This window comes from Ornithodoros turicata, chromosome 7 (genome assembly GCF_037126465.1).
Source record: "Ornithodoros turicata isolate Travis chromosome 7, ASM3712646v1, whole genome shotgun sequence".
Classification (NCBI taxonomy): Eukaryota; Metazoa; Arthropoda; class Arachnida; order Ixodida; family Argasidae; genus Ornithodoros; species Ornithodoros turicata.
The window spans coordinates 51,789,181-51,816,673 of record NC_088207.1 but is presented as its reverse complement, the minus strand read 5'-3'; the positions used below and the strand labels follow the sequence as shown (position 1 = coordinate 51,816,673).

Sequence of the window (27,493 nt, the reverse complement as noted above, 5' to 3'; positions counted from 1 at the left end):
TCTCACCATAATTCATCCTCTCATATTAACCACTGTGAAATGGGGTAGTGTCCTGTGGCTACCACGGGGAAACATCCCATGTCATCATCACTTCTTCATTTATTGTTGTTGTTGTTGAAGCATTCAGCAACACACCATGGGTATTTTAAATACTTTTGTGCGGTATTTTGTACATGCCTGCCAGCACATTTGTGTAGGCTGCTAATCTGAATTGGCGGCGGCGGCGTTTTTCTGCCAAGAAGGCGAATGCCTGCAGAAAACAAAAACATCCACAGTTTCTACGTAATGGAGTGTCGTTATACAATAAAAATAAGTGTGGACGAGATGAGATCGTTTATGAAAGGCCCGTTTAATATACGGAACAGCAACAAAGCAATTAGCCCTGGTCTCTCAGTTTCCAAAACGAGACTTCACGGCACTGCATGCGGGACCCGCGCGTGCGGTGCAGAAGTCACCCTCTCGGTTGCCCGTTAAAACCACGAAGAAAGCTCCTCTAGCCCTTTCGGATACCGGAGACACAAAGGCAGAACATTCTCCCGTCAAGTGTCTTCGCACACATCCCTCGATGTCGTCTGCGACGCTGAAAAACAGTAAACAACAGACATTTTTATATTGTATGACGAATCCATTATCCTTACTGCAATTTTTCATAAGACTTGCGAACTTATACATGTGACACGTTATTGAACTTCTGGTTCCCTTCAAATCCATCCACCTTCCATTCTCCTGCTGAGGGTTCATCACCACGATTTGCGTTTGCTGCGGAACGTTCAGAAGGCACGGTTTATGTTATACGCATGTTCTGTCTACTCAGCGTTCATTTACCGAACAAAGTCTACGCCAAACAAAAAGAAGTACAAAATGTAAAGAGAGTGCATTTTTAGATAGACCGTGGAAAAATGTCTAGCTGATATGGGCACGCAGTGATGGCCAGTAGTTAACTACGTGTAGTTAAATTACATGATTGTAGTTAAAAAATCTAGTTATCAACTACTTGCAGAAATGTAGTGGCAACTACTTGTTAAACTACTATTTCGAGTAGTTAACTACAGTACTTAGGTTACTGCAGCCGCAACTACTTCCGATTTTGTCGCAAGCTTTTCGGCACGATTGTGTTTCCGAGTTTTACCTTGAGCTATACCTGTTTGATGCGAACGGAGGTGCAGAGCAATTGTGCCGTGCATGTGTACTAGATCTTCATTTTTAAGATGTTTGTCTAGTGACGTCTCATTTGTTGTGAAATAATTCTGCAACTACGTAGGCGCAGAAAGAACTCCACCGCAAGCTTTGTATTTGACGCCTTGGTTACCGTCCTGGTGTGCACATAACCGCATGGGATGGCTACGCCGTCGATCATCCTGGCTAAGCGAAAATATTTTACGGTCCACAGTGTCTCAATCGACAGCCACCACAATACTTGTGCGTGGAACATTGATCTGTGACGAAGGAGGCTGAGTGTAAATCTCGTACATGGTCCGTCGTATGTTGTATGTATACCTTTATAGCGGAAGCTTTGACTCCATAGAGAATATTTCCGCAACAAGCTCTTTTGTCAGCGCGTAATATACAAGCGACAGGCAGTGGATTTTAAGACAGTATGTGAATTAAGCGACGTAGGCACAAGAGTATATTTCAAATATCATTATCATTGCTCGTGGTTCATATTTAGGTGTCGAACAACACTACAATGGGTTGGTGTTGGTGGGCAACGTTAAGTAGTTATAGATGTAGTTAAAGAAGTAGTTTTAACTACTCCCCTGAAAAGTAGTTGAACTACTAGTTAAACTACTCCATCGCAAAGTAGTTCATTAGTTATCGTTTGGAAGTTTTGGAAGTTGGAAGTTCGTTTTATGTTCTCTCACTTCAATATATACGTAAACTGTTAGATAGGGACTGCTAGGCAAGCCTTTTTTTTTTAATGGAATAGCATACCGATCTTAGTCTGGCAGACGTCGCGTCATTCATTTACAAGGCGGTTGTTGCGGATCTGGGTTATTAGACCAGTTTTAATCTCGTTATCCCTATACCTTGCTACCTCCCTTCGACTTTGCAGGCATAAAGACCTAGCTTTCAGTGCTAAAGCATTCCTGTGCTCTATTTTTAAACGCTTTGATACTTTTAATTGATTTTATCTGGACAGGGAGTCAGTGATTCCATAATTTAGAACCGACGTAACAGAAAGAGTGAAGCCCGTATCCGTTCTACACTGAGGTAGCGTTAAGCAATACACATCGCTGCGGGTCGCATAGTATCGGTCAGCTCGATAAATCTCAATTGTAAATAAATGTTAAGCTACTGTAGAAGTAATTAGTGGCCATCACCGTGGGCACGTATATGATTCTCACCAGCAGATGACGCCCTTCGCATCTTCCTCGGACTCTATGTCGCCGAATTTCCAGCTCTCCTTCAGGGTCTCGAGACATTCGGAGGCCCTTTCTGCCTCGTTCGTGCAGAAGGACATCACGAAGGCTGGAACACAGAAGCCATTATTTTTTATTTACTGATTTTTTGCTTATAAGCTACTGATATATGATTGGGAAATCAGCCAGTACATCGTACCCTTCCCTTCGATAATTCATCATAATTCATACGCTCATATTAACCCGGCTGTGAAGTGGGGGTAGGGTCCTGTGGCTATCCCGTGGCATCACCATGTACTTCTCCTCCGTTTATTGTTGTTGTTGTTGTGCCTTCGACATGAGAAACGTGGCGGGCAGAAAGATCACTGACATTAAATCAGTTTTCGACATTCACATCACATCTCATCATAGCTCACATCTCATGTTCCTGTGTAATGGGGTGGTGTACTGCTCTGAAGCGGTGAATCACCGCTGGCCATCGTCATGATTTATTTCTTGTTGTTGTTGTTGTCATTGCATCCCATTATAGGCAAGAATAACAACAACGGCGGTAATTGAATTAGAAAAGATGATGTCATCTCGTGTCTTACCGCTATTAGGCAACTATGAGAACTGCGTCTGTGACGAAGATGCATGCGAAATAAACTTACAGATAAGCGCCAAAGACATCAGGGCAAATGCGAGAACCTTCATGATGAGAGATAGCTCCTCGAACACCAACTGGAAAACTACAGTTTCTGAAACAAATACCGAAACTGAACGTGAATATGTGTACATGAAATAAAGTATTCATACTCGTCTAAAACTATAAGGTCAATGCAGCGACTGCGTTCGTGAATACAGCCCTGGTGACAGGCACTTAAAGGGTAGTATAACGCCAGAATAAAGGAGCACTTACAGTATTTCTTTGATGATCGTGTAGCAACTGCGATGCTCAAAGCAAATGTTAACGTATATCAAAGGCGCCGTGGACGGCTAAGTAAGCAGGAAGTGCGATTGGGTAGAAGAACTTTGTCTCGATTGGACAGGCTCAATAGGGGTTGGTTCGATACACGTCTACACGTGTCGAACACGACCAATTGTAACTCCTCGCAACATGGGACATTGCCAATGGGAGCAAGGAAGTGATATGGAACCGGAGTCTCCTGTGCAGCCTGTTGTTTTATCGGTTTCGTATAGACGTTATCCTCGCCTTCCGCAAATGTCTATTTAAGTTTTGTATCCTTGGCCTCTCGGACGGAGTTTTATTAAAGCCTTCATTTTCCACTCATCGATTGCATTCTGAGACTCTTCCATGTGTTTCATGCTTCCCTGGGTCCTCCATTCCAACTAGGTCCTCTTTGGGAAGTGTAGACCCAACGCTGTCAAACCGGCTGTCTGCAAAGCTTCCTCGTCCTCTGAAGTCGCTCATCCACAGGCTAGGTCTGAATGTGGCCTTAACTCCGTTCTATCGCTACCAGCTAGGCTGTGAGGCTAGCCATGTGCAACGAGTGTGGTGTACTTGCCAACGTAGAACACATACTACTCCGCTGCCGGACCTGTATCAACGAGAGGCGTATACACTGCAGTCACAGCTTGCCACCCTTGGCTGCCGCCCCTTCAACTTGTCGACCATCCTCGGCCCTTGGGACACCGCGGCCCACTCCAGGGCGGCCTTACGTCATGTAGTTGGCTTTTTTGAGGCGACAGGCCTAAAGGACTCATTATGACCCCAGCAGAGCTCTCTGGCATTCCCACCATTAGGATCACGTTCTGCACCGCCCATCGCCGCTCCGATCATTCCCGTCATCTCTCATCGTCATCACTCATCATTGTCACCACTCATATTAGACCCTCTAGCTATGGGGTAGCGTTCCACTCCTAGAGTGGAAAACCTCCCCACTTCATCATCAGAATATATATGTTGTTGTTGTTGTTGTTCATGCTTAAAGTAAACCGTGAAGCATTCAGCAACACACCATGGGTATTTTAAATACTTTTGTGCGGTATTTTGTACATGCCTGCCAGCACATTTGTGTAGGCTGTGAGCGGTACACGTGTGAACGCCGGGTACTTCGACGCCAACTTGAACTCCTCGACCATAGACCATTCAGCTTGTCCAAAGTACTTGGCCCATGGAGCTCCCCTGCGCATCAGTGCCGGGCTCTTCGCTCCCTTTTTGCTTTCATGCAGGCCACTGGACTCCTCGAAGAGCTCTAAACAGAACTCCGACCTGTCGTCGCTTCATTCTCACCATAATTCATCCTCTTATATTAACCACTGTGAAATGGGGTAGTGTCCTGTTGCTACCACGGGGAAACATCCCATGTCATCATCACTTCTTCATTTATTGTTGTTGTTGTTGTTGTTGTGTAGGCTGCTAATCTGAATTGGCGGCGGCGGCGTTTTTCTGCCAAGAAGGCGAAAGCCAGCAGAAAACAAAAACATTCACAGTTTCTACGTAATGGAGTGTCGTTATACAACAAAAATAAGTGTGGACGAGATGAGATCGTTTATGAAAGGCCTGTTTAGTACACAGAACAGTAACAAAGCAATTAATCCTGCTGGTCACTCAGTTTTCAAAACGGGACTTAAGGGCACTGCATGTGGGACCCGCGCGTGCGGTGCAGAAGTCAGCCTCTCGGTCGCCCGCTAAAATCGCGAAGAAAGTTCCTCTAGCCCTTTCGGATACCAGAGACCCATAAGTAGAACATCTTCCCGTCAAGTGGCTTCGCACACATCCCTCGATGTCGTCTGCGACGCTGAAAAACAGTAAACAGCAAACATTTATTGTATGACAAATCCGTTATCGTTACTGCAATTTTTCATAAGACTTGTGAACTGATACATCCATGTGACACGTTATTGAACTTCTGGTTCTTTCAAATCCATCCACTTTCCATTTTCCTGCAGAGGGTTGATCACCATGATTTGCGTTTGCTGCGGAACGTTCAGAAGGCACGCTTTATGTGTACGCGCGCGCGCATGTTGTGCTTATGTTATACGCATCTTCTGTCTAGGGGCGTCATTCATCGAACGAAGTCTACGCCAAACGAAAAGAAGTAAATAATGTAAAGAGAGTGCACTTTTAGATATTTAAAAAAATATGTCTAGCTTATATGGGCACGCAGTGATGGCCAGTAGTCAACTACATGCGTTAAACTACTAGTTAAACTAAATGATTGTAGTTAAAAAGTATAGTTATCAACTACATGCAGAAATGTAGTGGCAACTACTAGTTAAACTACTATTTCGAGTAGTTAACTGCAGCAGTTTGGTTACTGCAGGCGCCAACTACTCCCAATTTTGCCGCAAGGTTTCCGGCACGTAATGCTTCCGAGTTTTACCTTGAGCTATACCTGTTTGATAAGAACGGAGGTGCAGAGCAATTGTGCCTTGCATGTGTACTAAATCTTGACTTTTAATGCTTGTCTAGTGAAGCCTCATTTGTTGTGAAATAATTCTGCAACTTAGCTTATCACGTAGGTGCAGAAAGAACTCCACCGCAAGCTTTGTATTTGACGCCTTGGTTACCGTCCTGGTGTGCACATAACCGCATAGGATGGCTTACGTGGTCGATCATCCTGGCTAAGCGAAAATATTTTACGGTTCACAGTGGCTCAATCGGCAGCCACCACAATATTTGCGCGTGGCGCGTTGATCTGTGACGAAGGAGCCTGAGTGTAAATCTCGTACATTATCCGTCGTATGTTGTATGTATACCTTTATAGCGGAAGCTTTGACTCCATAGAGAATATTTCCGCAACACGCTCTATTGTCAGTGCGTAATATACAAGCGACAGGCTGTGGATTTTACTACAGTATGTGAATTAAGTGACGTAGGCACAAGAGTATATTTTAAATATGATTATCATTGCTAGTGGTTCATATTTAGGTGTCCCACAACACTACAAGGGGTTCGTGTTGATGGACAACCTTAAGTAGTTATAGATGTAGTTAAAATACATTGCAGTAGTTAAAGAAGTAGTTTTATCTACTCCCCTGGACAGTAGTTTAACTACTAGTTAAACTACTCCATCGTAAAGTAGTTCATTAGTTATCGTTTGGAAGTTTTGGAAGTTGGAAGCTTGTTTTATGTTCTTCAATATATACATATACTGTCTGATAGGCAAGCCCGAGGCAAGCCTTTCTTCTTCTTTTTTTTTAATGGAAAAACATGCCGACTGGCAGACCTTTCCCTTTACTGAATGTATATCCCCCCCAACATGCAGTCCCTCCCCCCCCCAAAAAAAAAGCAATGTTAATTTTTACATAGAACACATACAACAGTCCTGTGCAAGAGCGTAGTGAAGGAGCTGTTTCTTCTGTATTTTTTCATAATTTTCTGCTCTTTGTGTCTTCTTTTGTTTACTTGAAAGCTTTAGGGAATAGCAAGCCCACAACGTGGCTAACCTTTCCCTTCTCTTTTTTCAATCAACAGCAACCCTAACTGACCTATCATAATAGTGACCGTCGCGTCATTCAATTACAAGGCGGTTGTTGCGGATCTGCGTTATTAGACCAGTTTTAATCTCGTTATCCTTATACCTTGCTATCTCCCTTTGACTTTGCATGCATAAAGACCTACACTCTTAAAAATGAACTTCACCACATAGCACGCTCCTAGCCAACCATCATCCCGAATGACAACGTTCTCGCCCCTGATTTGTTGAAAACGGGAGGAGGAGCCTACTTTGTGCCTTGCATAATGGGCACAAAATAGGCTCCTCCTCCCGTTTTCAACAAATCAGGGACGAGAACGTTGTCATTCGGGACGATGGTTGGCTAGGAGTGTGCTATGTGGTGAAGTTCATTTTTAAGAGTGTAGTCTTCAGTAGTAAAGCATTCCCGTGCTCTATTTTTAAACGCTTTGATACCTTTAATTGATTTTACCTGGACAGGGAGTTGATTCCATAATTTAGAACCGACGTAACAGAAAGAGTGAAGCCCGTAATCCGTTCTACACTGGGGCAGCGTTGAGCAATACACATCGCTGCAGGTCGCATAGTATCGGTCAGCTCGATAAATCTCAATGTTAAATAAATGTTAAACTGCTGTAGAAGTACTTAGTGGCCATCACCGTGGGCACGTATGATTCTCACCAGCAGATGACACCATTCTTATCTTCCTCGGACTCTACCTCGTCGAATTTCCAGCTGTCCATCAGGGTCTGGACACATTCCGCGGCCCTTTGTGCCTCATTCTGGCAGAAGGACATCACCAAGGCTGGAACACAGAAATCATTATTTTTTATTTACTGATTTTTTGCTTACAAGCTACTGATATATGATTGGGAAATCAGCCAGTACATCGTACCCTTCCCTTTGATAATTCATCATATAATTCATCCTCTCATATTAACCGCTGTGAAATGGAGTATAGGGTCCTGTGGCTATACCACGGGCTATCCAGTGGCTATCCCTTGTCATCATCACTTCTCCTTCATTTATTATTGTTGTTGTTGTTGTTGTTGATGTGCCTTCGACGTGAGAAACGTGGCGGACAGAAAGATCACCGACATTGAATCAGGATTCCACATTCACATTTCATTGCATCCCATTATAGGCAAGAATAACAATAGCAGTAATTAAATTAGAAATGATGATGTCATCTGGTGTCTTCCCGCTATTGGGCAACCATAAGAACTGTGTCTGTGACGAAGATGCATGCGAGGTATACTTACAGATAAGCGCCAAAAACACCAGGGTAAATGCGAGAACCTTCATGATGAGAGATAGCTCCTCGAACACCAGCTGGAACACTACTTTTTCCTAAACAAATACCGGAACTGAAGGTGAATGTGTGTACATGAAATAAAATATACATATTCGTGTAAAAATATGAGGTGAATGCAGCGACTGCGTTCGTGAATACAACCCTGGTGACAGGCACTTAAAGGGTAGTATAACGCCAGAATAAAGAAGCACTTACGGTATTTATTTGATGATCGTGTAGCAACTGCGATGCTCAAAGCAAATATTAGCGTATATCAAAGGCACACTGGAAAGCTAAGTAAACAGGAAGCGTGCAATTGGGTACAGGAACTTTGTCTCGATTGGCCAGGCTCAATAGGGGCTGGTTCAATACATGTCAACACGTGTCGAATACGACCAATTGCAACTCCTGGAAATCGCAACATGGGACATTGCCAACAACAACAATAACAAATAAATCATGACTATGGCCTGGGGTGGACATTGCCAATGTGAGCAAGGAAGTGACATGGAACCGGCGTCTCCTGTGCAGCCTGTTGTTTTATCGATTTCGTATAAACGTTATCCTCACCTTCCGCAAATGTCTATTTAAGTTTTGCATTCTCAGCTTTCAGTCTTTAAAATGAACTTCACCTTATAGCACGCTAATAACCAACCATCACCCCGAGTGCTCCGACCATTGCCAAGAATGATAGGATTATCGCTTCTGATTCGAAGAGAGCGGGAGGCGTACGCCTTTTTGTGGCAATTACCAGATATCCAAATTGCCACAAAAAGACGTGTCTCTCTCCTCGAATCAAAAGCGATAACCCTATCATTCTTGGCAATGGTTGGCCGCCGAACGGCAGAAAACTTGTAAGCTTAGAACTGAAGAGCTCTAAACAGTTGCAGAAAATGACATGAAACGTGGGTCATCTCTCTTATCAAGTGGAGTTCTCGTACTGAACATTAATGCTCTTCATTAATCTTCATTTGACGCCATCAGGAAAACAGGGACGACCTTCCTTAGACGCTTTCAGTCTCTGCATATTCTGCTTCGCCTCACTCTTGCAAGCGCTAGGAGACGCATAATTTCAACAACAACAACAACAAAAATCCAAATTTGGAATCGCCGACAGCCTTCCGTGACGACTCTTCCGGAGTTTCATGTTTGCATGGAATGGCCACGTGCAAAAAGCAATCTCCCCTTGGGAGCGTTTGTTATCTGGTATTTAAGATACAGTTCCCCGTCGGTGTAAAAGGGACTACCTACATGACGACAATACTACATACTTTGCAAAAGACATGCAAGCAACAAGTTGGCTTCACCTCTCGCATACAAGCGCTATGTGAAGCAAGCTTTACAGGATTGCTGAGGAAGTGAGTTTGGTTATCACGCTCGTAAAACAGAACTTCACCGCATCGCACGCTCAAAACCAGCCCACATACGGAATGATACCAGTGTTATTCCCCGATTTGTTGAAAATAGGATGTGTACGCATTTTTGCGTCACATTCTTAGAAATGCTGGTGGTGGTGGTGCTGATGAAAGGGCTCGCACTACGGGAGGCGTACGCCTTTTTTGTGCCAATTATGCAGGACATAATTGTAACAGAAAAGTCATACGCCTCCTGTTTTCAACAAATCGGGGGGAGCACGATGTCATCCGAGATTACGTTTGTTTAGGACGTGTAATTACTGCAATTCCGTTTAATGCATTAAGTTTGCCGTGTGGCTACGGTATTATCTGGTGAAGTACGTACAAGGCCATCTCTCAACATCATGTGACAGCCACGTTTGACAGCTAATTAAAGTCATGCTTTTCGCGAAACTATACGTTCTCCTTCGGCAAGACATCCGGCCTCGTTAACGGCGGGATATCCTGTTATTGCAGATACAAAATGGAAGTTCATTAGAACCTCGTCCGAGCGCCACTTTACTATAACATGCTTTCACCAAACACGATTAGCATTTGAACAGAGATTCACTACTGCTACATTCACTGCTTCCCTAAAGTGATTTATTGTGACAGAAACATTCATCGCGTCATCAACTAACGTTTGTAAACAAGGATTGAGTGTTAACGTGAAGTTTTAGCAACCCTTGATCTCGGTTCAGATTTAGCCAGCGTTGGTGAAACCGGGCCTTAAAGCAGCTACGAACTGTATACCAAGCGAGCCCGCCGACTGTGTCGGCTCCAAACGGCGATTTCAACGTGTTGTCTGTGACACCTTTTGTATAGGTGAATTTGATAGGTGCGTATCTTCAGCACATAGCATGCTCCTAGCCAACCATCTTTCCGAATGACAACGTTCTCGCCCATGATTTGTTGATAACGAGAGGCGAAGCCTGTTGTGTATCTATTATGCGCGGCTACAAAATGGGCCACGCCTCCCGTTTTCAACAAATCAGAGACGAGAACGTTGTCATTCGGGATGATGGTTGGCTAGGTGCGTGCCATGTAGTGAAGTTCATGTTGAAGAGGGTATAAAGCAGAACGTTATGTGTACCTCCGCGTTGGCGTCTGATTGGGTGCTTCAGATGACGTAACGATGGATAGAGGTGTCTGGACGGCGGTGCGTGTACTCGCCCGAATAGCCCGAAAGAGAGTGCGTTTTTGTATTAACGCTGCACAAGTTATGAAGGAGAAGAATTGAAAAATAGATTGTAAATAGAATTAAGAAGCGTAGAAGAATAATATTACATCTATTAAACCCGTAACTAAATACATGCAGATTGGAGTTCTTACCTCCTTTAATATATCATTGATAGAATGTTCGCATGGTCCAAGTTGTATGCAACTGACAACCCAACGTCGCGGACAGACTGAACTGAACTATTTGGTTGGCTTATATTTACTTTTTTATTTTTGCGTGCGACTTTTACAGGTTTGTACTATTTTGGATTCGGCAACGTCAACGGAGACAATAAACGGCTTCTGTCAGCGCAACGTAGTTTTGCGTTTAGTGCATGCGCAGTGTTGAACACAACTTCCTCTGCGATTGCGTGCGCTACAACCAATACTCTCTGATGACGCTATCATAATGTTTATGATACGTAAAAACTTTTTTTATTGTTCTCCGGTTCATTTATCCAGGATGAGATAACGGAGCGTTCTCCTGGAACAGCTCTCCATGTTTGGCAAAGCAACACTCTGAAAAGAGGTCTTCACCGCATAACCAACTCAGCATTCCATCTCCCGCGTCTACACCATCCTGTGCACCGACGATGTGGACTCTTGAAAGACCCTGTATTCACTCTAACATCCCTGGGCTCCAACGCAAGAAAGACGTCCCCACAGTCGTGGCCCATCAGCTCACACTGGAGCACCTCGCCTCAACACATCGACTAAGTCGCCATATATACACCGATGGCTCAGTAACCCAAGATAGTTCGAGCGCGGCTTTCTACGTTCCGGATGAAGACCAGGGGCACGGTTTCAAACTCCCCTATACAGTGTCCTCGACAGAAGCCGAACTGTTTGGTATCCTCACAGCCCTGGAGCATATTACCGAATCCGGGTACGGAACGTGGGTCATTCTTACCGACAGCAAGGCATCACTAGATATATTGTCGTCATCTCGCCCCAGCATAATAAGCGATTTGCATACCATGACGCTTCAAAAATTCAATGAACTCTTCGCCACTGGTTACAACATCACGTTTCAATGGGTCCCTGGCCACGTAGGCGTGTATGGAAATACCCGAGCAGACGCAGTAGCGAGACGCGCTGGGTCTGATGACACTTCGGCCCTGGCACCTCTGCCGCTTACAGCCTCCACATGCCGTCTATACATACGCCGTCGGTGTGCTACATGTGCTCAGCAGTTCCGTGCCGAAACTACGACTTACAACTCATTCCTACGGTCTATCTATAAAATGAAATATATCTATAGTATAAATATGTCTATAGTATAAAATGAAAATGAAGTGAAGTATAAAATGTATAAAAGTGAAGTATAAAATGAAAATGTTACAAACATATGGCTATACGTGCAGCCAAAGAGTTCCGGCTATTTTTTTCATTTTATACTTCACTGGCTTTGCACTGGGCTTTCAGTGAGTGAGTTATCTCACCCTGACGGGAGGAATCACGTGTTACGTGACCTTCTGACGCCATCCACTCAAACGTTGCCTGCCTGCGTACTGCTGATGATGGCCCAACAAGGCCGAAACAGCTGTCCAGTACTGGCATGGCGACGTTTGAGTTACAAACATATGCTATACGTGCAGTCAAAGAGCTCCGGCTATTTTTTTTTTCATTTTATATATATATATATATATATATGTTTACAATTTGATCGTGCAGCTACAGAGCTTCGGCTATTTTCACTTGTATATGTACTTGCTGGCTTGCACTGCGGCCTCCACAGGTGGCGCCGTCACCGTGGAACATTGACGTCTCGCCGAGGCGCACTGTTAGCGCCGACCCAAGATCGTGTCACTTCCCTACGCCTTGCTGACGAGTCCCAAGTAGGACGAAACGGCTGTACTTGGCTGGGAGTGCACGATCAAATTGTAAACATATGCTCAACGTGCAGCTACAGAGCTTCGGCTATTTTCACTTTGTATATATATATCACTTGTAATACCCTTCGTTTCGTGGCCTGTTATTGTAGTATGTAGATCTTATCAAATTACCAGCGTTTTTCTGTCAAGATGGCGACAGCCACCAGAGAAAAACATGCAAAACAACAACAACTTTATTTTTGACTTTGGAGAGTGGGGAGGTTCATTGCCACAGGCGATACTCACAGTCTGGACACCATCGGACTTCGATCGTTATTGTGAAGGGGCTCGTTATTTTATTCCCCACATTCCCACCAGCAATGGGGTAGAAAAACATGCACAGTTTCAACGTCAGTATACCGTTATACGAGAGAATAAGTGTGGTCGAGACGAGACAGTTCAGCAAATGTCAGTTTAATACAGAACAGTAACGATGCGATTAACCCTGCATGGTCGCTCAGTTTCCAAAATTAGGGTTCAGGACATTGCATTCGGGACCCGTGCGTTCAACGCAGATCTCCATCCCTCCCCCTATACGTCTGAGGAAATCGTTTCTAGCCATTTCAGATGCCGAAGACGCTAAATCAGAACATGGTCCCGTCAAGCGTCCTCGAATACATAGCTCCAGGTCGTCCGCAATGCTGAAAAACAGTAAACAGCAGGCATTTTTGTTGCATCATGAAACCATTGTCATTGCGGTGATGCCAAATTTTCATAAGACTTGTGAACTTATAGATTTATAGGCGACACGTTACTGAATTTCTGACGAGAGGATAGAGAGGTAGCAAGCGCGAGCTGGTAGTATAGATCCATACTTAAAAACCCGAGGCTAGAGGACAAGAAAACGACAACACAGACAAGGTCTCAAAGACCTTGAGACTCTCTAAGAGACCTTGTCTGTGTTGTCGTTTTTTTGTTTTTGTTTTTTTGTCCTCTAGTCTCTGGTTTTTAAGTCATGGATCTGAATTTCTGGTTCCCTTCACAATCATCCGCCTTCCATTTTCCTGCAGGAGGATGCGATTTGCGTTGGCTACGGAACGTTCAGGAAGGCACGGCTTATGTTATCCGCACGCGCGATCCCCGCGTCTGATCTATATACAGTCAACCCTCGATTTATGAACACCCTCGGTTCCCCGAAAAATCGTTCATAAATCGAGGGATTCGTAAATCGAAAATTCCGTTAAGTGAGTACTATCGACCAAATGGAACAGTATTTCCGATTTGATATTGTGTTTATAATGCAATATATTGTGTAATTTTGCTTTGGACCATGCCTTCTGCTGTATCAGTCTCACAAAACACAGATGTTAGGGCATCCATACTCTGTTTATTGTGCAATACCAAATAGTATAACTTTGCTTTGGACCATGCCTTCCGCTGTGTCAATTGGGGTCAGCAACACTTCTGCAAAAACCCGTTTGTTGTTCGGATTTCGAGAGGTTAAGAACCGAGGGTGCAATATACCTCGAAAACGTTTTGTCTGTTCAGGCGTCATTCATAAGACCACAAATAATCCCTTTGAAAGTTTTTGTTGGCCTCGGAATGATCCGTTCATAAATTGAGGGCAAAAACGCTGCGCAACTCCTAGTTGGTTCCCAGAAATTCCATTCATTATTCGAATATCGAGGTTCATAAAACGAGGGACAAATGCATGTAAAAAGTTTGGTTCCTCGTGCTAGTGTTCATAAAACGAGGGAATTCATAAATCGAATGTTCATAAATCGAGGGTTGACTGTATTCGCCGCTCCAACTGGCTGCACGCAACCTAGCGGACCCCAGTAGAAGCCACCAGTGAATGATAAGCCGCGTTTGCATGTAGTCAACAGGACCGATTCGAGTTGGCTAGCGGGTCGAGTCGAACCCGACCCGACGCTGTTCACATGAACACGCTTCAACCGAAGACGATCGCAGCGGCGCCTATAGCGGGTGCAGCGTCGAGCATATAGCACGAGCGTGTCGAGTCGAGTCAGCCTTTACCCTCTGCTGTCGGTATGACTTGACTCGATGCGACGCGGAGTCAACACGACCCGACAGGCGTTTACTGCAGCCCAACTCGACCCGCTATTGTCGAGTTCATGTAAACGCAGCTTATAGTGACAGCAGCCGGCCAATATGTTTCGCGGTGACCCGAAACGATGCAGAAACTTCCCTTACGTATGCGAGGGATTTTCCAGTCTTACAGAACTAAAAACAGCAACGTGCAACGGCCAGTACCGCAGTGCTAAAATACTGCGAAGAAGAACGTTCAATCCCGAGACGGCAAAGTGCAAAGGGACACTGTCCCAGGAGCACCGTAAACGAAAACGATGAAGAAAGCGGGAAAACGACACGCGATGATATATGTACAATTCTTGAAACGTGTCTCGTGGATGCAGGGGGGGGGGGGGTATGTGTTTATTAAGAAAAACATGAAAGGCATGAGGCAATTCATCGGCAACCCTTCTTTTCTCCACCATGCACTTTGAGGACGACGCGAGCGCCCCTATACAGGTACACTCTTAAAAATGAACTTCACCGTATAGCATGCTCCTAGCCAACCATAATCTCGAATGATATCAGGGGCTTAATCGCTTCACCGTCGTTACGGTCGTTACTCGCTAACGAGTGGCGGGAGATTCAAAATGATGGGCACGTGACACATTGCGCGTGACGTGTACCACGGTCTACACGTATCGCGCGAAGAGCGCCGTGCACGTGTTTTATCACGTGCCCACCTTTTTGAATTTCCCGCCACTCGTTAGTTTGTAACGACCGTAACGACGATGAAGCGATTAAGCCCCTGATTTGTTGAAAACGGAAGGCGTACGCCATTTCTGTGGCACCGATGCTGTTCATAATTGTCACAGAAAAGGCGTACGCCTCCCGTCTTCAACAAATCGGGGCACATACGATATCATTCGAGATGATGGTTGGCTATAGGAGCATGCTATGCGGTGAAGTTCATTTTTAAGAGTGGCACAGTTCCCTTGGAAGTCGGCCCAGGAAGCACATTCCCCCAGGGCGTCAGTCGTGACGTTGCCCACATACGTGAGGCCGACAACGGCAAGCCCTTCCACCATCACCATCATTTTTAAGAGTGTACACTCTTAGAAATGAACTTCACCGCATAGCACGCTCCTAGCCAACCATCATCTCGAATGATATCGTTATCTGCCCTGATTTGTTGAAAACAGGAGGCGTACGCCTTTTTTGTGACAATTATGAACCACATAAGTGTCACCAAAAAGGCGTACGCCTCCCGCTTTCAACAAATCAGGGCAGATAACGATATCATTCGAGATGATGGTTGGCTTGGTGCGTGCGATGCGGTGAAGTTCATTTTTAAGAGTGTAGATGGAGAGCGCATATTCTGTCTATTGGACACATAATATGATCTCATCAATCTTCTTCTTCAAAACCTATAAATGCGATCGGATTCAAATCTGGCGGAGCTTATATTCTCCGTTTTTTGTTCTATTTCTAATTATTTCGTGTATTCTACAGCGTAATATTACGCATGACTGAATTTAGTGCCGCTATAGAAGACATGTTCGACGAGCTGCAAAGAAGTGAAGTGTTCTTGGCGTTCATTTATCGTGCAAAGTCCGTACCAAAGAAAAGGAAGTAAAAAATGAAACTACACGTTTAGACAGAGCAGGAAAATATGTCTATAGCTGATATGGGCACTTATGATTCTTACCAGCAGATGATAGGCCCGCCAAGTCCTGGACCCGGAACGATGGCTTTCCAACTCTCCCTCACCTTCTCCGTACATGCGGCGATGCTGTCTGCCTCACTCTCGCACAGGGACACGACGAAGGCTGCAACACACAAGCCACTATTGTTATTATTCTTGTTGTTATATGATCGGGCAATCAACCAGTACGTCGTACTCTTCACTTCGATATGAAAAATGAGGAGAACAGAAAGATCGCCAACAGAAATTAAGGTTTCGACATTCACAACGTCATTGCCTCCCATTAGGCAGCAATAGGAAGAACAGCAATTAAATTAGAAATGATGATGTCATCTGGTGTCTTCCCGCTATGAGGCAACTATGAGAACTGTGTCTGTGACGAAGCTGCATGCGAGGTATACTTACAGATAAGCGCCAAAAACATCAGGGCAAATGCGAGAACCTTCATGATGAGAGATAGCTCCTCGAACACCAACTGGAAAACTGCAGTTTCCGAAACAAATACCGGAACTGAATGTGAATATGTGTACATGAAATAAAGTATGCATATTTGTGTAAAAATATAAGGTCAATGCAGCGACTGCGTTCGTGAATACAGCCCTGGTGACTAGCACTTAAAGGGTAGTATAACGTCAGATTAAAGGAGGACTTACAGGAATTCTTTGATGACCGTGCAACAACTGCGATGCTCACAGCAAATGTTAGCGTATATCAAACATGCACTGGAAAGCTAAGAAAGCAGATAGCGTGCGATTGGGTACATGAACTGTGTCTCCATTGGACGGGCTCAATAGGGGTTGGTGCAATACACGTCTACACGTGTCGAACACGACCAATTGTAACTTCTGGAAATCGCAACATGGAACACTGCCAATGTAAGCAAGGAAGTGACATGGAACCAGCGTCTACAGTGCATCCTGTGGTTTTATCGATTTTGCACAGACGTTATATCCCCGCCTTCCGCAAATGTCTATTGAAGTTTTGCATTCTCGGCCTTCTCGGACGTACTCTTGCTAAAACCTTCATTTTCCACTCATCGATTGTGCTCTGACACTAGCTCATGTGTTTTAAACAAGAACAACAAATAAATTAATGATAATGAATGGGGAAATTCGCCACGTAAGGTGCGGCCCACTACCCCAAGGCACAATGGGGTTGGATGAGATGTGTCCTGATGATGAGGTGATGAACGGTGCTAAATAGGGTCGATAGTCAGTGGAGTCAGTAAGACATCAAAACTGTAGGCAAAACCACAGCACACAGGTACGCAGGCAGATCATAGGCGGATCATATTCATGTGTTTCATGGCTTCATGTGTTTCGTGTATTTGGGATCAGTGGACACGACAATTCGCTTCGGATTCGGTTCGGCTATTAAACCATTTGCTTCGAAGGTACTTCCTTTGGCAATGTAATTCGCTTTTTCAAAATGACCCCAAGTAAATTAGTATAAATTTGAGCACATGCGAAACAGAAAAGGGTTCTCACTGCGACGACACCAACAGACTATATGGTAAAAAGGCGGGAAAGTAGCATGTCCTCCGGGGAAGCTCCGAAAAACCTTCGGTCCGCGCACTTGCAGGCGCTGATTTCGAAGTGCTGCTCCACTGCATAGAACAACGCCGACGCTTTGCAACGCCCTGCTCATGTAATGTACATGTCTCTATTGTACATGTTTAAAACTGTTGTCTTTCTGCGTGTCTCAGTGGGGGATCTGCCTGCCGAGATGTCTCAATGGGTAGCCTTATTGTTTTACAGCAAGGAGCCCACACGAAGACGAGATAACACGACCGAACCTGGAGTCATGTCGGTGCCGTGTTTTACGTGTAGAACACAACAATCTTGCCATAGTCTGTGTCACAGTCCGAGACGTGAAACGCATTCTGCGCAAACGTTCGGCGTCGGGGAAACGGTCACACAGCCAGCGCACAGAACCAAACCAAATCGGTAATGGCGCCGAACCACAGAAAACTTCTGAACTTAGAACTGAAGAGTTGTAAGCAGTTGCAGAAAATGGCACGGAACGTGTGTCATTTACGTGCTCGTGCACGTGCGTGCTCTAAACAGAACTCCGACATGTCGTCGCTTCACTCTCACCATAATTGATCCTCTCATATTAACCACTGTGAAGTGGGGAAGAGTCCTGTGGCTACCACGGGGAAACACCCCATGTCATCATCACTTCTTCATTTGTTGTTGTTGTTGTTGTTGTTGTTGTTGTCTTGTCAAGTGAAGTTCCATTACTCAACATTAACGCCTCATCATCTTCATCAAACACTATTAGGAAAACAGTGATCGCCTGCAAATTCTGCTTCGCCTCACTCTTGCAAGCGCTAGGAGACGCATAATTTCAACAACAACAACAAAAATCAAATTATGATTGATTGATTTGTAAAAGAAAACAATGGAGATGTTAGTCTCGAGCCACTCGGGACTGGCTACTCCAGGACGCGTTATTCAGAAAAGAAAGGGAAACTACACAAATCTATACACTTTGAAACGGAATGAATGAAAGCATCACCACAAAACTTGGCACCAAAAGACACAGTGGAGGAGAGTCCACTTGCAAAATATCAATGCAATCTTTGTGCATTGAAAAACCAAAATTTGGATTCGCGGGTGTCGGTTGGTTTTCGCCTTTCGGTGACTCAGATGGTGGGAGCATGGCTATCTTCCAGGCAGTAAGAGCCAGGCTGCGTGCACACATCGTCCGAGCTGTCATTGTAAGTGCTTCTCGCCGCTAGCTAACCTCGACCCGGCTCTTTCGTAATGGTCAAGGTGAGTGACACATCAAGTTCTAGTAAGCCCACTCGGGCTGTACAGCCTTCCGGAGCGACTCTTCCGGCGTTTCAGCATTGCTTGCATGGTATGGCACGCGCAAAAAGCAGTCTCCCCTTGGGAGCGGCCAACAACTTTCTTCTTAATTTTCTTTCTTTATTTATTTCTTATTCCTTCCTATTTCTTTCTTTTTTAATTCTTATCTTTTCTTTTTATTTATTTATTATTATTTCTTATTTCTGGAATAGCAAGCCGACGTCCCGTTTGGCTGACCTTTCCCCATTTTTTTTTCCTTTTCGTCTAATAAATATATCCCCCACCCCCACAACTTTGTTTCTGTTTTTGGTCAGTATGGAATGTTAGGCGGCCGAAAACAGTTTTCCCACAATTGTGCAACCGTAGCGAAATTGGGACGCCTGCAATAGCTCCCCGAACCTCCCGTGCGCGAAGCACCCTCCTTCGCCTTCACGATAGGCACGTGATGAGCGCCACCACGCGCGTCACTGTGTGACGCAAGTGGTAAGGACGCTCCTCATTGGACCTCGAATAACATGATCGAGGTGAGCAACATCGCGCAGGCGGGAGCGTCTGCTACCGCTACGGAGACGCCATGCGTTCTCCGGCTACATGATGTCCGAAACGGAGGGTTTGAAGGCTGTCCACGACACAACCACGATTTTTTGGGACCGCAGACACCACGGGAAGAACGAGTGGTGCAACCCGAAATTAACTGCGCTTGTACAGCGAAAACCCCGTGCTTCCCGACAGTATGCAGCCTGTCCGACCGTTTTCACCGCGCAGTTGGTTCGGTGGCTAACAGGTGGCGCCACAATACCGCCGCCATCGCTTGCTTTCTGCTACTGTGAATTCTGAGATTGCACAGAAGCCACGGATATATTACTCTTGTGAACGTAATCTTATTTTCTCAGGCTGCGTATATGCTTTGTTTTTTTAGAAAACGTGATATAAATCATATAGAGAATAGAAGTCAACAAGAAACAGCTCGCGATGTTCGTAGCAGACGGTTTTTCCTACGCACGAATGAGGGGCTCTCTACCACCAACGTCACAGTAGAGTGGGTGTGGTCTGCAGTTGGAGCGCTCCGGCCTGTCACCGCAGGAACGATTTTCCAAATTAATTGCGCCGTGGTGAAACAACTTCGGACAGAAATATTTTGTGTGAATGCTTTTCACATACTGCTTTACAAGATGACAGCAGTTTTTGGACATGTTAGATACCACTTTAATGCTCCTTTAAGATACAGTTCCCCGTCGGTGTAAAAGGGACTACCTATACACTCTTAAAAATGAGGGGGGGGGGTGTCGAGGTAGCTTGCCGCTCTTAAAAATGAACTTCACCGCATAGCACGCTCCTAGCCAACCATCATCTTGAATGATATCGTTATCTGTCCTGATTTGTTGAAAACGGGGGGCGTACGCCTTTTCTGTGACAATTATGAACAGCATAAGTGTCACAAAAAAGGCGTACGCCTCCCGTTTTCAACAAATCAGGGCAGATAACGGTAGCATTCGAGATGATGGTTGGCTAGGAGCGTGCTATGCGGTGAAGTTCATTTTTAAGAGTGTACATGACGACAATACTACATACTTTGCAAAAGACATGCAAGCAACAAGTTGGCTTCACCTCTCGCATACAAGCGCTAAGTCAAGCAAGCTTTACAGGATTGCTGAGGAGGTGCGTTTGGTTATCACGCTCGTAAAACAGAATTTCACCGCATAGCACGCTCAAAACCAGCCCGCATACGGAATGCTACCAGTGTTATTCCCCGGTTTGTCGAAAATAGGATGTGTACGCATTTTTGCGGCACACTCTTAGAAATGATGGTGGTGGTGGTGCTGATGAAAGGGCTCGCAGTACGGGAGGCGTACGCCTTTTTTGTGGCAATTATGGAGGGCATAATTGTAACAGAAAAGGCATACGCCTCCTGTTTTCAACAAATCGGGGGAGAGCACGATGTCATCTGAGATTACGGTTGTTTAGGAGGTGTAATGACTGCCATTCCGTTTAATGCATTAAGTTTGCCGTGTTGTTACGGTATTATCTGGTGAAGTACGTACAAGGCCATCGCTCAACATCATGTGACAGCCATGTTTGACAGCTAATTAAAGTCATGCTTTCCGCGAAGCTGTGTTCTCCCTCGGCAAGTCATCCGGCCTCGTTAACGCCGGGATATCCTGTTATTGCAGATACAGAATGGAACTTCATTAGAACCTCGTCCGAGCGCCACTTTACTAGAACATGCTTTCACCAAACACGAGTAGCATTTGAACAGAGATTCACTACTGCTACATTCACTGCTTCCCTAAAGTGATTTATTGTGACAGAAACATTCATCGCGTCATCAACTAACGTTTGTAAACAAGGATTGAGTGTTAACGTGAAGTTTTAGCAACCCTTGATCTCGGCTCAGAGTTAGCCAGCGTTGGTGAAACCGGGCCGTAAAGGAGCTATTAACCGTATACCAAGCGAGCCCGCCGACTGTGTCGGCTCCAAACGGCGATTTCAACGTGTTGTCTGGGACACCTTTTGTATAGGTGAATTCGATTGGTGCGTATCTTCAGCACATAGCGTTTTCGTCTCTGATTTGTTGTAAACGGAAGGCGTAGCCCATTTTGTAGCCGCGCATAATAGATACATAATAGGCTCCGCCTCTCGTTATGAACAAATCTTGGACGTGAATGTTGTCATTCGGGAAGATGGTTGGCTAGGAGCTGCCATGTAGTGAAGTTCATCTTGAAGAGGGTAGAGCAGAACGTTATGTGTACCTCCGCGTTGGCGTCTGATTGGGAGCTACAAGTCTTCAGATGACATAACGATGGATACAGGTGTCTGGACGGCGGTGCGTGCACTCGCCCGAATAGCCCGAAAGAGAGTGCGTTTTTGTATTAACGCTGCACAAGTTATGAAGGAGAAAAATTGAAAAATAGATTGGAAATAGAATTACGAAGCGTAGAAGAACAATATTACATCTATTAATCCCGTAACTAAATACATGCAGATAGGAGTTCTTACCTCCTTTAATATATCATTGATAAAATGTTTGCATGGTCCAAGTTGCATGCAACTGACGACCCAACGTCGCGGACAGACTGAACTGAACTATTTGGTTGGCTTATATTTACCTTTTATTTTTGCGTGCGACCTTTACAGGTTTGTACTATTTTGGATTCGGTAACGTCAATCGAGACCGGCTTTAATATCGCGTACGCCATAAGAGACGGGAGGGGGGGGGGGGGGGCGAGTACTCTGTCAGCGCAACGTAGTTTTGCGTTTAGTGCATGCGCAGTGTTGAACGCAACTTCCTCTGCGATTGCGTGCGCTACAACCCTACTTGAATTGGGTTGCCTACTGGTGGGATAACAAATACTCATCCTCATATTTACACATATTCCATATATTTTATATTTCATTCCAACACATTTCCACCGTGTCAAAAATTGACTTTTCCAATATGCTCAGGACTCCCCAACGCACTTTTCACAGTATTCATCGCATATGGCGATATGTTTGAATCCTAGCGTCCTGCACTCAACGCAGGGAAACATCCCACATCATTATCATCCATTCATCTATGTTGTTGTTGTTGTTGAATCCTAGCGTGCAGAGATACGTACAAATCAAGCCACACTTTCGACTGTTTAAAGCGACGGATGCCGAACCGTGGCACTTTAACATCTTGTAGTCCCCTCTTCTCTGCGTGGGCAGAACGGGAATGTTGTCCTCGCTAGCTGATTCTACCGTGTTTAAAACCAAAAATGTTGCATCATGTTAAAAGATACCATGTTGCACCACTACTGCGATAAATGAACCTTATTGTTCGTAGATTACATTAGAGGTAGTTTAGGTAGAGACCAAAAGAAATATGTGCAACTGTCCAGCCCCGACGTGTGGCTTGTTTCGCGTTGACGGCAGGATATGCTTATTTGGATGAGTGGTGGTGATGGTTATGGAACTGCTTGCCGTAGTCGTCCACACTCAGGCGAGTAACGTCCTGGGCCGACTTCACAGGTAACTGTGCCGACATTTGTCTTAAAGCCCGTCTGAGGAAAACCCAGTGAAAAGACCCAGACAGCAGCACAGTCGGCGCCCAGATTGAAAACCCGGGTCACCTCCCAGTCTCGGCGTGGAACGTCCTCAATGAATGTCTTCAAACAGCACGATGCTTGGTTTTGGTTCATGTTGCATTAAAGGGACCACGAAAAGATATTTGACAAGATTACGATCATTTTCAACTAGTTCCTCTGTACTAAAGCATTCACTCTGTGAAATACGAAGTTGAAAATCATTCAAATAGCGAAAATATTCTATATTAACCACGGCCGTGAACGGCAGCTGCTACGACCCGCCTGCGACGCGAACTGGCATCATACATACATCATACAACGTGACATCATACACAGAGGATGTTGCCGATTCGCGGACGGGCTCTTGCGAGCAAATTGCAAAATTTGCAAGCAAGCTTGCAAGCTTCGCCATGGAACCTCGCCCGTTACCTCGTCTCAAGTCTCACTGGCCCCATGATGCAGTCTCAATGGTCACGTGACATCAGCACCCACTCTCTGCTTTTCTCCGTTGACCCACATTGTCCCTTACTGTCCCCCGCCGAATGCCGCGTTCTAACCTAAAGTAAATATATATATATATATCACTTGTAATACCCATCGTTTCGTAGCCTGTTATTGTAGTATGTAGATCTTATCAAATTACCAGCGTTTTTCTGTCAAGATGGCGACAGCCAGCAGAGAAAAACATGCAAAACAACAACAACTTTATTTTTGGCTTTGGAGAGTGGGGAGGTTCATCGTCACAGGCGATACTCACAGTCTGCACCATCGGACTTCGATCGTTATTGTGAAGGGGCTCGTTATTTTATTCCCCACATTCCCACCAGCAATGGGGTAGAAAAACATGCACAGTTTCAACGTCAGTATACCGTTATACGAGAGAATAAGTGTGGTCGAGATGAGACAGTTCAGCAAATGTCAGAATGTCAGGTTTAATACAGAACAGTAACGATGCGATTAATCCTGCATGGTCGCTAAGTTTCCAAAATTAGGGTTCAGGTCATTGCATTCGAGACCCGTGCGGTCAACGCACATCTCCATGCTTCGCCCTATAGCACTGAAGAAATCTTTTCTAGCCTTTTCAGATGCCGAAGCCGCTAAATCAGAACATGGTCCCGTCAAGCGTCCTCGAACACATAGATCCAGGTCGTCTGCCATGCTGAAAAACAGTAAACAGCAGGCATTTTTGTTGTATCATGAAACCATTGTCGTTGCGGTGATGCCAAATTCTCATAAGACTTGTGAACTTACAGATTTATAGGCGACACCAGAGATGGCCACTAACTACGTCTACAGTAGTTTAACTATAACTACTAACTACTTTGTGATTGAGTAGTTTAACTAGTAGTTCAACTACTTTTCAGGGGAGTAGTTAAAACTACTTTTTAACTACTGCAATGTAGTTTAACTACATCTATAACTACTTAACGTTGTCCACCAACACCAATCCCTTGTAGTGTTCTTGGACAGCTAAATATGAATCACAAGCAATAATAAACTTTGGCTCAAGCCATTGCTACGATCGTCAAATACAAAGCTTGCGGCGGGATTCTTTCTGTGCCTACGCGATAAACTAAGTTGCAGAATTATTTCACAGCAAATGAGGCTTCACTAGACTTCTTCACTAGCTTCTTCGCGGCTTTGTGCTCAAACTACGAGCCGTCAAAAAAGAGGCGGAGCCAAGAGCTCATTTACACGGATTTTCGGCGAATTTATTTCGGCAATTGCCATTGCATTACGAGTGGGATTATGTGCTATACTGAGTAAAATGACCACGGGGAACCCATTTCCGCAAAGAAAACGTTAGGTTGCCTTGGGAAATTTCGGAGTTCAATTCAAGAAATTAACTTTCCGTCAATTGAAATGAAATAAAAATGTTACCGATATCTGGCAAAAGTTATTGTCAGAAAAAAATCCCATGACCTCGATTTGACCTTGACCTTGATTTGTTGAAAACGGGAGGCGTACGCCTTTTCTGTGACGCTTATGCTGTTCATAATTGTCGCAGAAAAGGCGTACATCCCGTCTTCAACAAATCGGGGTACATAACGATACCATTCGAGATGATGGTTGGCTAGGAGCATGCTATGCGATGAAGTTCATTTTTAAGAGTATAGATGGAGAGCGCATATTCCGTCTATTGGACACATAATATGATCTCATCAATCGTCGTCTTCAAAACCTATAAATGCGATCGGATTCAAATGTGACGGTGCTTATATCCTCCGTTTTCTTTTCTATTTCTAATTATATCGTGTATTCTACAGCGAAATATTACGCATGACTGAAGTTAGTGCCGCTGTAGAAGACATGTTCGACGAGCTGCAAAGAAGTGAATGTTGTTCTTGGCGTTCATTTATCGTGCAAAGTCCGTACCAAAGAAAAGGAAGTAAAAAATGAAACTACACGTTTAGACAGAGCGGGAAAATATGTCTATAGCTGATATGGGCACTTATGATTCTTACCAGCAGATGAAACGCCCGACAAGTAGTGGATCCTGTATAGTGATGTATTTCCAACTCTCCCTCACCTTCTCCGTACATGATGCGGCGACGCTTTCTGCCTCACTCTCGCAGAGGGACACGACGAGGGCTGCAACACACAAGCCATTATAATTATTATTCTTGTTGTTATATGATTGGGCACTCAACCAGTACACTCTTAAAAATGAACTTCACCGCATAGCACGCTCCTAGCCAACCATTATCTCGAATGATATCGTTATCAGCCCTGATTTGTTGAAAACTGGAGGCTGTGGAAACCCGTGTTTCCACAACCTCGGGGCGTCAGTCCGTCCGCTCCGTCGCCGAGGAAGACACAGCAGGCAAAAGGTTCAAATAACAAACAAGGATTTATTGCATACCTTAGTTTCACAGGCGAGATCCCAACGGCCCACCGCCGTCGAACAAACGCCTTTTCTGTGAGAATTATGAGCAGCATAAGTGCCACAGAAAAGGTGTACGCCTCCCGTTTTCAACAAATCAGGACAGATAACGATATCATTCGAGATAATGGTTGGCTAGGAGCGTGCTATGCGGTGAAGTTCATTTTTAAGAGTGTACGTCGTACTCTTCACTTCGATATTAAAAATGAGGAGAACAGAAAGGTCGCCAACAGAAATTAAGGTTTCGACATTCACAACGTCATTGCTTCCCATTAGGCAACAATAGGAAGAGCAGCAATTAAATTAGAAATGATGATGTCATCTGGTGTCTTCCCGCTATGAGGCAACTATGAGAACTGTGTCTGTGACGAAGCTGCATGCGAGGTATACTTACAGATAAGCGCCAAAAACATCAGGGCAAATGCGAGAACCTTCATGATGAGAGATAGCTCCTCGAAGACCAACTGGAAAACTGCAGTTTCCGAAACAAATACCGGAACTGAACGTGAATATGTGTACATGAAATAAAGTATGCATATTCGTTTAGAAATATAAGGTCAATGCAGCGACTGCGTTCGTGAATACAGCCCTGGTGACTAGCACTTAAAGGGTAGTGTAACGTCAGATTAAAGGAGGACTTACAGGAATTCTTTGATGACCGTGTAACAACTGCGATGCTCACAGCAAATGTTAGCGTATATCAAAGACGCACTGGAAAGCTAAGAAAGCAGAAAGCGTGCGATTGGGTACATGAACTCTGTCTCCATTGGACGGGCTCAATAGGGGTTGGTGCCATACACGTCTACACGTGTCGAACACGACCAATTGTAACTTCTGGAAATCGCAAGATGAAACACTGCCAATCTAAGCAAGGAAGTGACATGGCACCAGCGTCTACGGTGCATCCTGTGGTTTTATCGATTTTGCGCAGACGTTATATCCTCGCCTTCCGCAAATGTCTATTGAAGTTTTGCATTCTCGGCCTTCTCGGACGTACTCTTACTAAAGCCTTCATTTTCAACTCATCGATTGTGCTCTGAGACCAGCTCATGTGTTCCAAACAAGAACAACAAATAAATTAATGATAATGAATTGGGAAATACGACACGTAAGGTGCGGCCCACTACCCCAAGGCACAATGGGGCAGGATGAGATGTGTCCTGATGATGAGGTGATGAACGATGCTAAATAGGGTCGATAGTCAGTGGAGTCAGTAAGACATCAGAACGGTAGACAAAATCACAGCACACAAAAACCCACACACAGCGCACAGGTACGCAGGCAGATCATAGGCGGATCATGTTCATGTGTTTCATGGTTTCATGTATTATGTACTCTTGCAAGCGCTAGGAGACGCAGAATTTCAACAACAACAAAAATCAAAATATGATTGATTGATTTGTAAAAGAAAACAATGGAGATGTTAGTCTCGAGCCACTCGGGACTGGCTACTCCAGGACGCGTTATTCAGAAAAGTAAGGGAAACTACACAAATCTATACACTTTGAAACGGAATGAATGAAAACATCAC

General features: G+C 44.7%; 2 protein-coding genes and 1 long non-coding RNA gene across 5 annotated transcripts; all 3 read right to left on the bottom strand.

Moving 5' to 3' along the window:
* Positions 1-330: 330 nt before the first annotated feature.
* Positions 331-17,036, bottom strand: LOC135401496 (uncharacterized). Of its 2 annotated transcripts, none has more exons than XM_064633937.1 (4): positions 16,870-17,036; positions 16,622-16,699; positions 2,346-2,469; positions 331-580 (listed from the first exon to the last, which is right to left on the bottom strand). In XM_064633937.1, the coding sequence occupies exons 2-4, from the start codon at positions 16,662-16,664 to the stop codon at positions 391-393; spliced, it is 357 nt and encodes a 118-aa protein (XP_064490007.1). In that variant the 5' UTR covers positions 16,665-16,699; positions 16,870-17,036; the 3' UTR covers positions 331-390. The 2 variants fall into 2 exon arrangements, with proteins under 2 accessions (XP_064490007.1, XP_064490006.1); XM_064633936.1 differs by lacking the exons at positions 16,622-16,699; positions 16,870-17,036 and adding exons at positions 3,011-3,097; positions 3,259-3,364.
* Positions 4,849-8,296, bottom strand: LOC135401498 (uncharacterized). Its single transcript, XM_064633938.1, has 4 exons — positions 8,271-8,296; positions 8,023-8,110; positions 7,442-7,565; positions 4,849-5,101 (listed from the first exon to the last, which is right to left on the bottom strand). The coding sequence occupies exons 2-4, from the start codon at positions 8,063-8,065 to the stop codon at positions 4,912-4,914; spliced, it is 357 nt and encodes a 118-aa protein (XP_064490008.1). The 5' UTR covers positions 8,066-8,110; positions 8,271-8,296; the 3' UTR covers positions 4,849-4,911.
* A 6,953-nt stretch (positions 17,037-23,989) lies between the features above and the next one.
* Positions 23,990-26,779, bottom strand: LOC135400048 (uncharacterized). Of its 2 annotated transcripts, none has more exons than XR_010424499.1 (4): positions 26,605-26,779; positions 26,357-26,461; positions 25,544-25,670; positions 23,990-24,237 (listed from the first exon to the last, which is right to left on the bottom strand). It is a non-coding gene; the product is annotated as an uncharacterized LOC135400048 (long non-coding RNA). The 2 variants fall into 2 exon arrangements; XR_010424498.1 differs by having other exon boundaries at positions 26,357-26,434; positions 26,605-26,777.
* Between the last annotated feature and the right edge of the window lie 714 nt (positions 26,780-27,493).

Coding starts and splice junctions, on each gene's coding strand:
- LOC135401498 (XM_064633938.1), bottom strand. CDS start 8,065: ATGAAGGTTCTCGCATTTACCCTGGTGTTTTTGGCGCTTATCT. Junction 7,566..8,022: donor GGTGTTTTTGGCGCTTATCT/GTAAGTATACCT, acceptor TCTGTGTTCCAG/CCTTGGTGATGTCCTTCTGC. Junction 5,102..7,441: donor AAGAATGGTGTCATCTGCTG/GTGAGAATCATA, acceptor ACTGTTTTTCAG/CGTCGCAGACGACATCGAGG.
- LOC135401496 (XM_064633937.1), bottom strand. CDS start 16,664: ATGAAGGTTCTCGCATTTGCCCTGATGTTTTTGGCGCTTATCT. Junction 2,470..16,621: donor GATGTTTTTGGCGCTTATCT/GTAAGTATACCT, acceptor TCTGTGTTCCAG/CCTTCGTGATGTCCTTCTGC. Junction 581..2,345: donor GCGAAGGGCGTCATCTGCTG/GTGAGAATCATA, acceptor ACTGTTTTTCAG/CGTCGCAGACGACATCGAGG.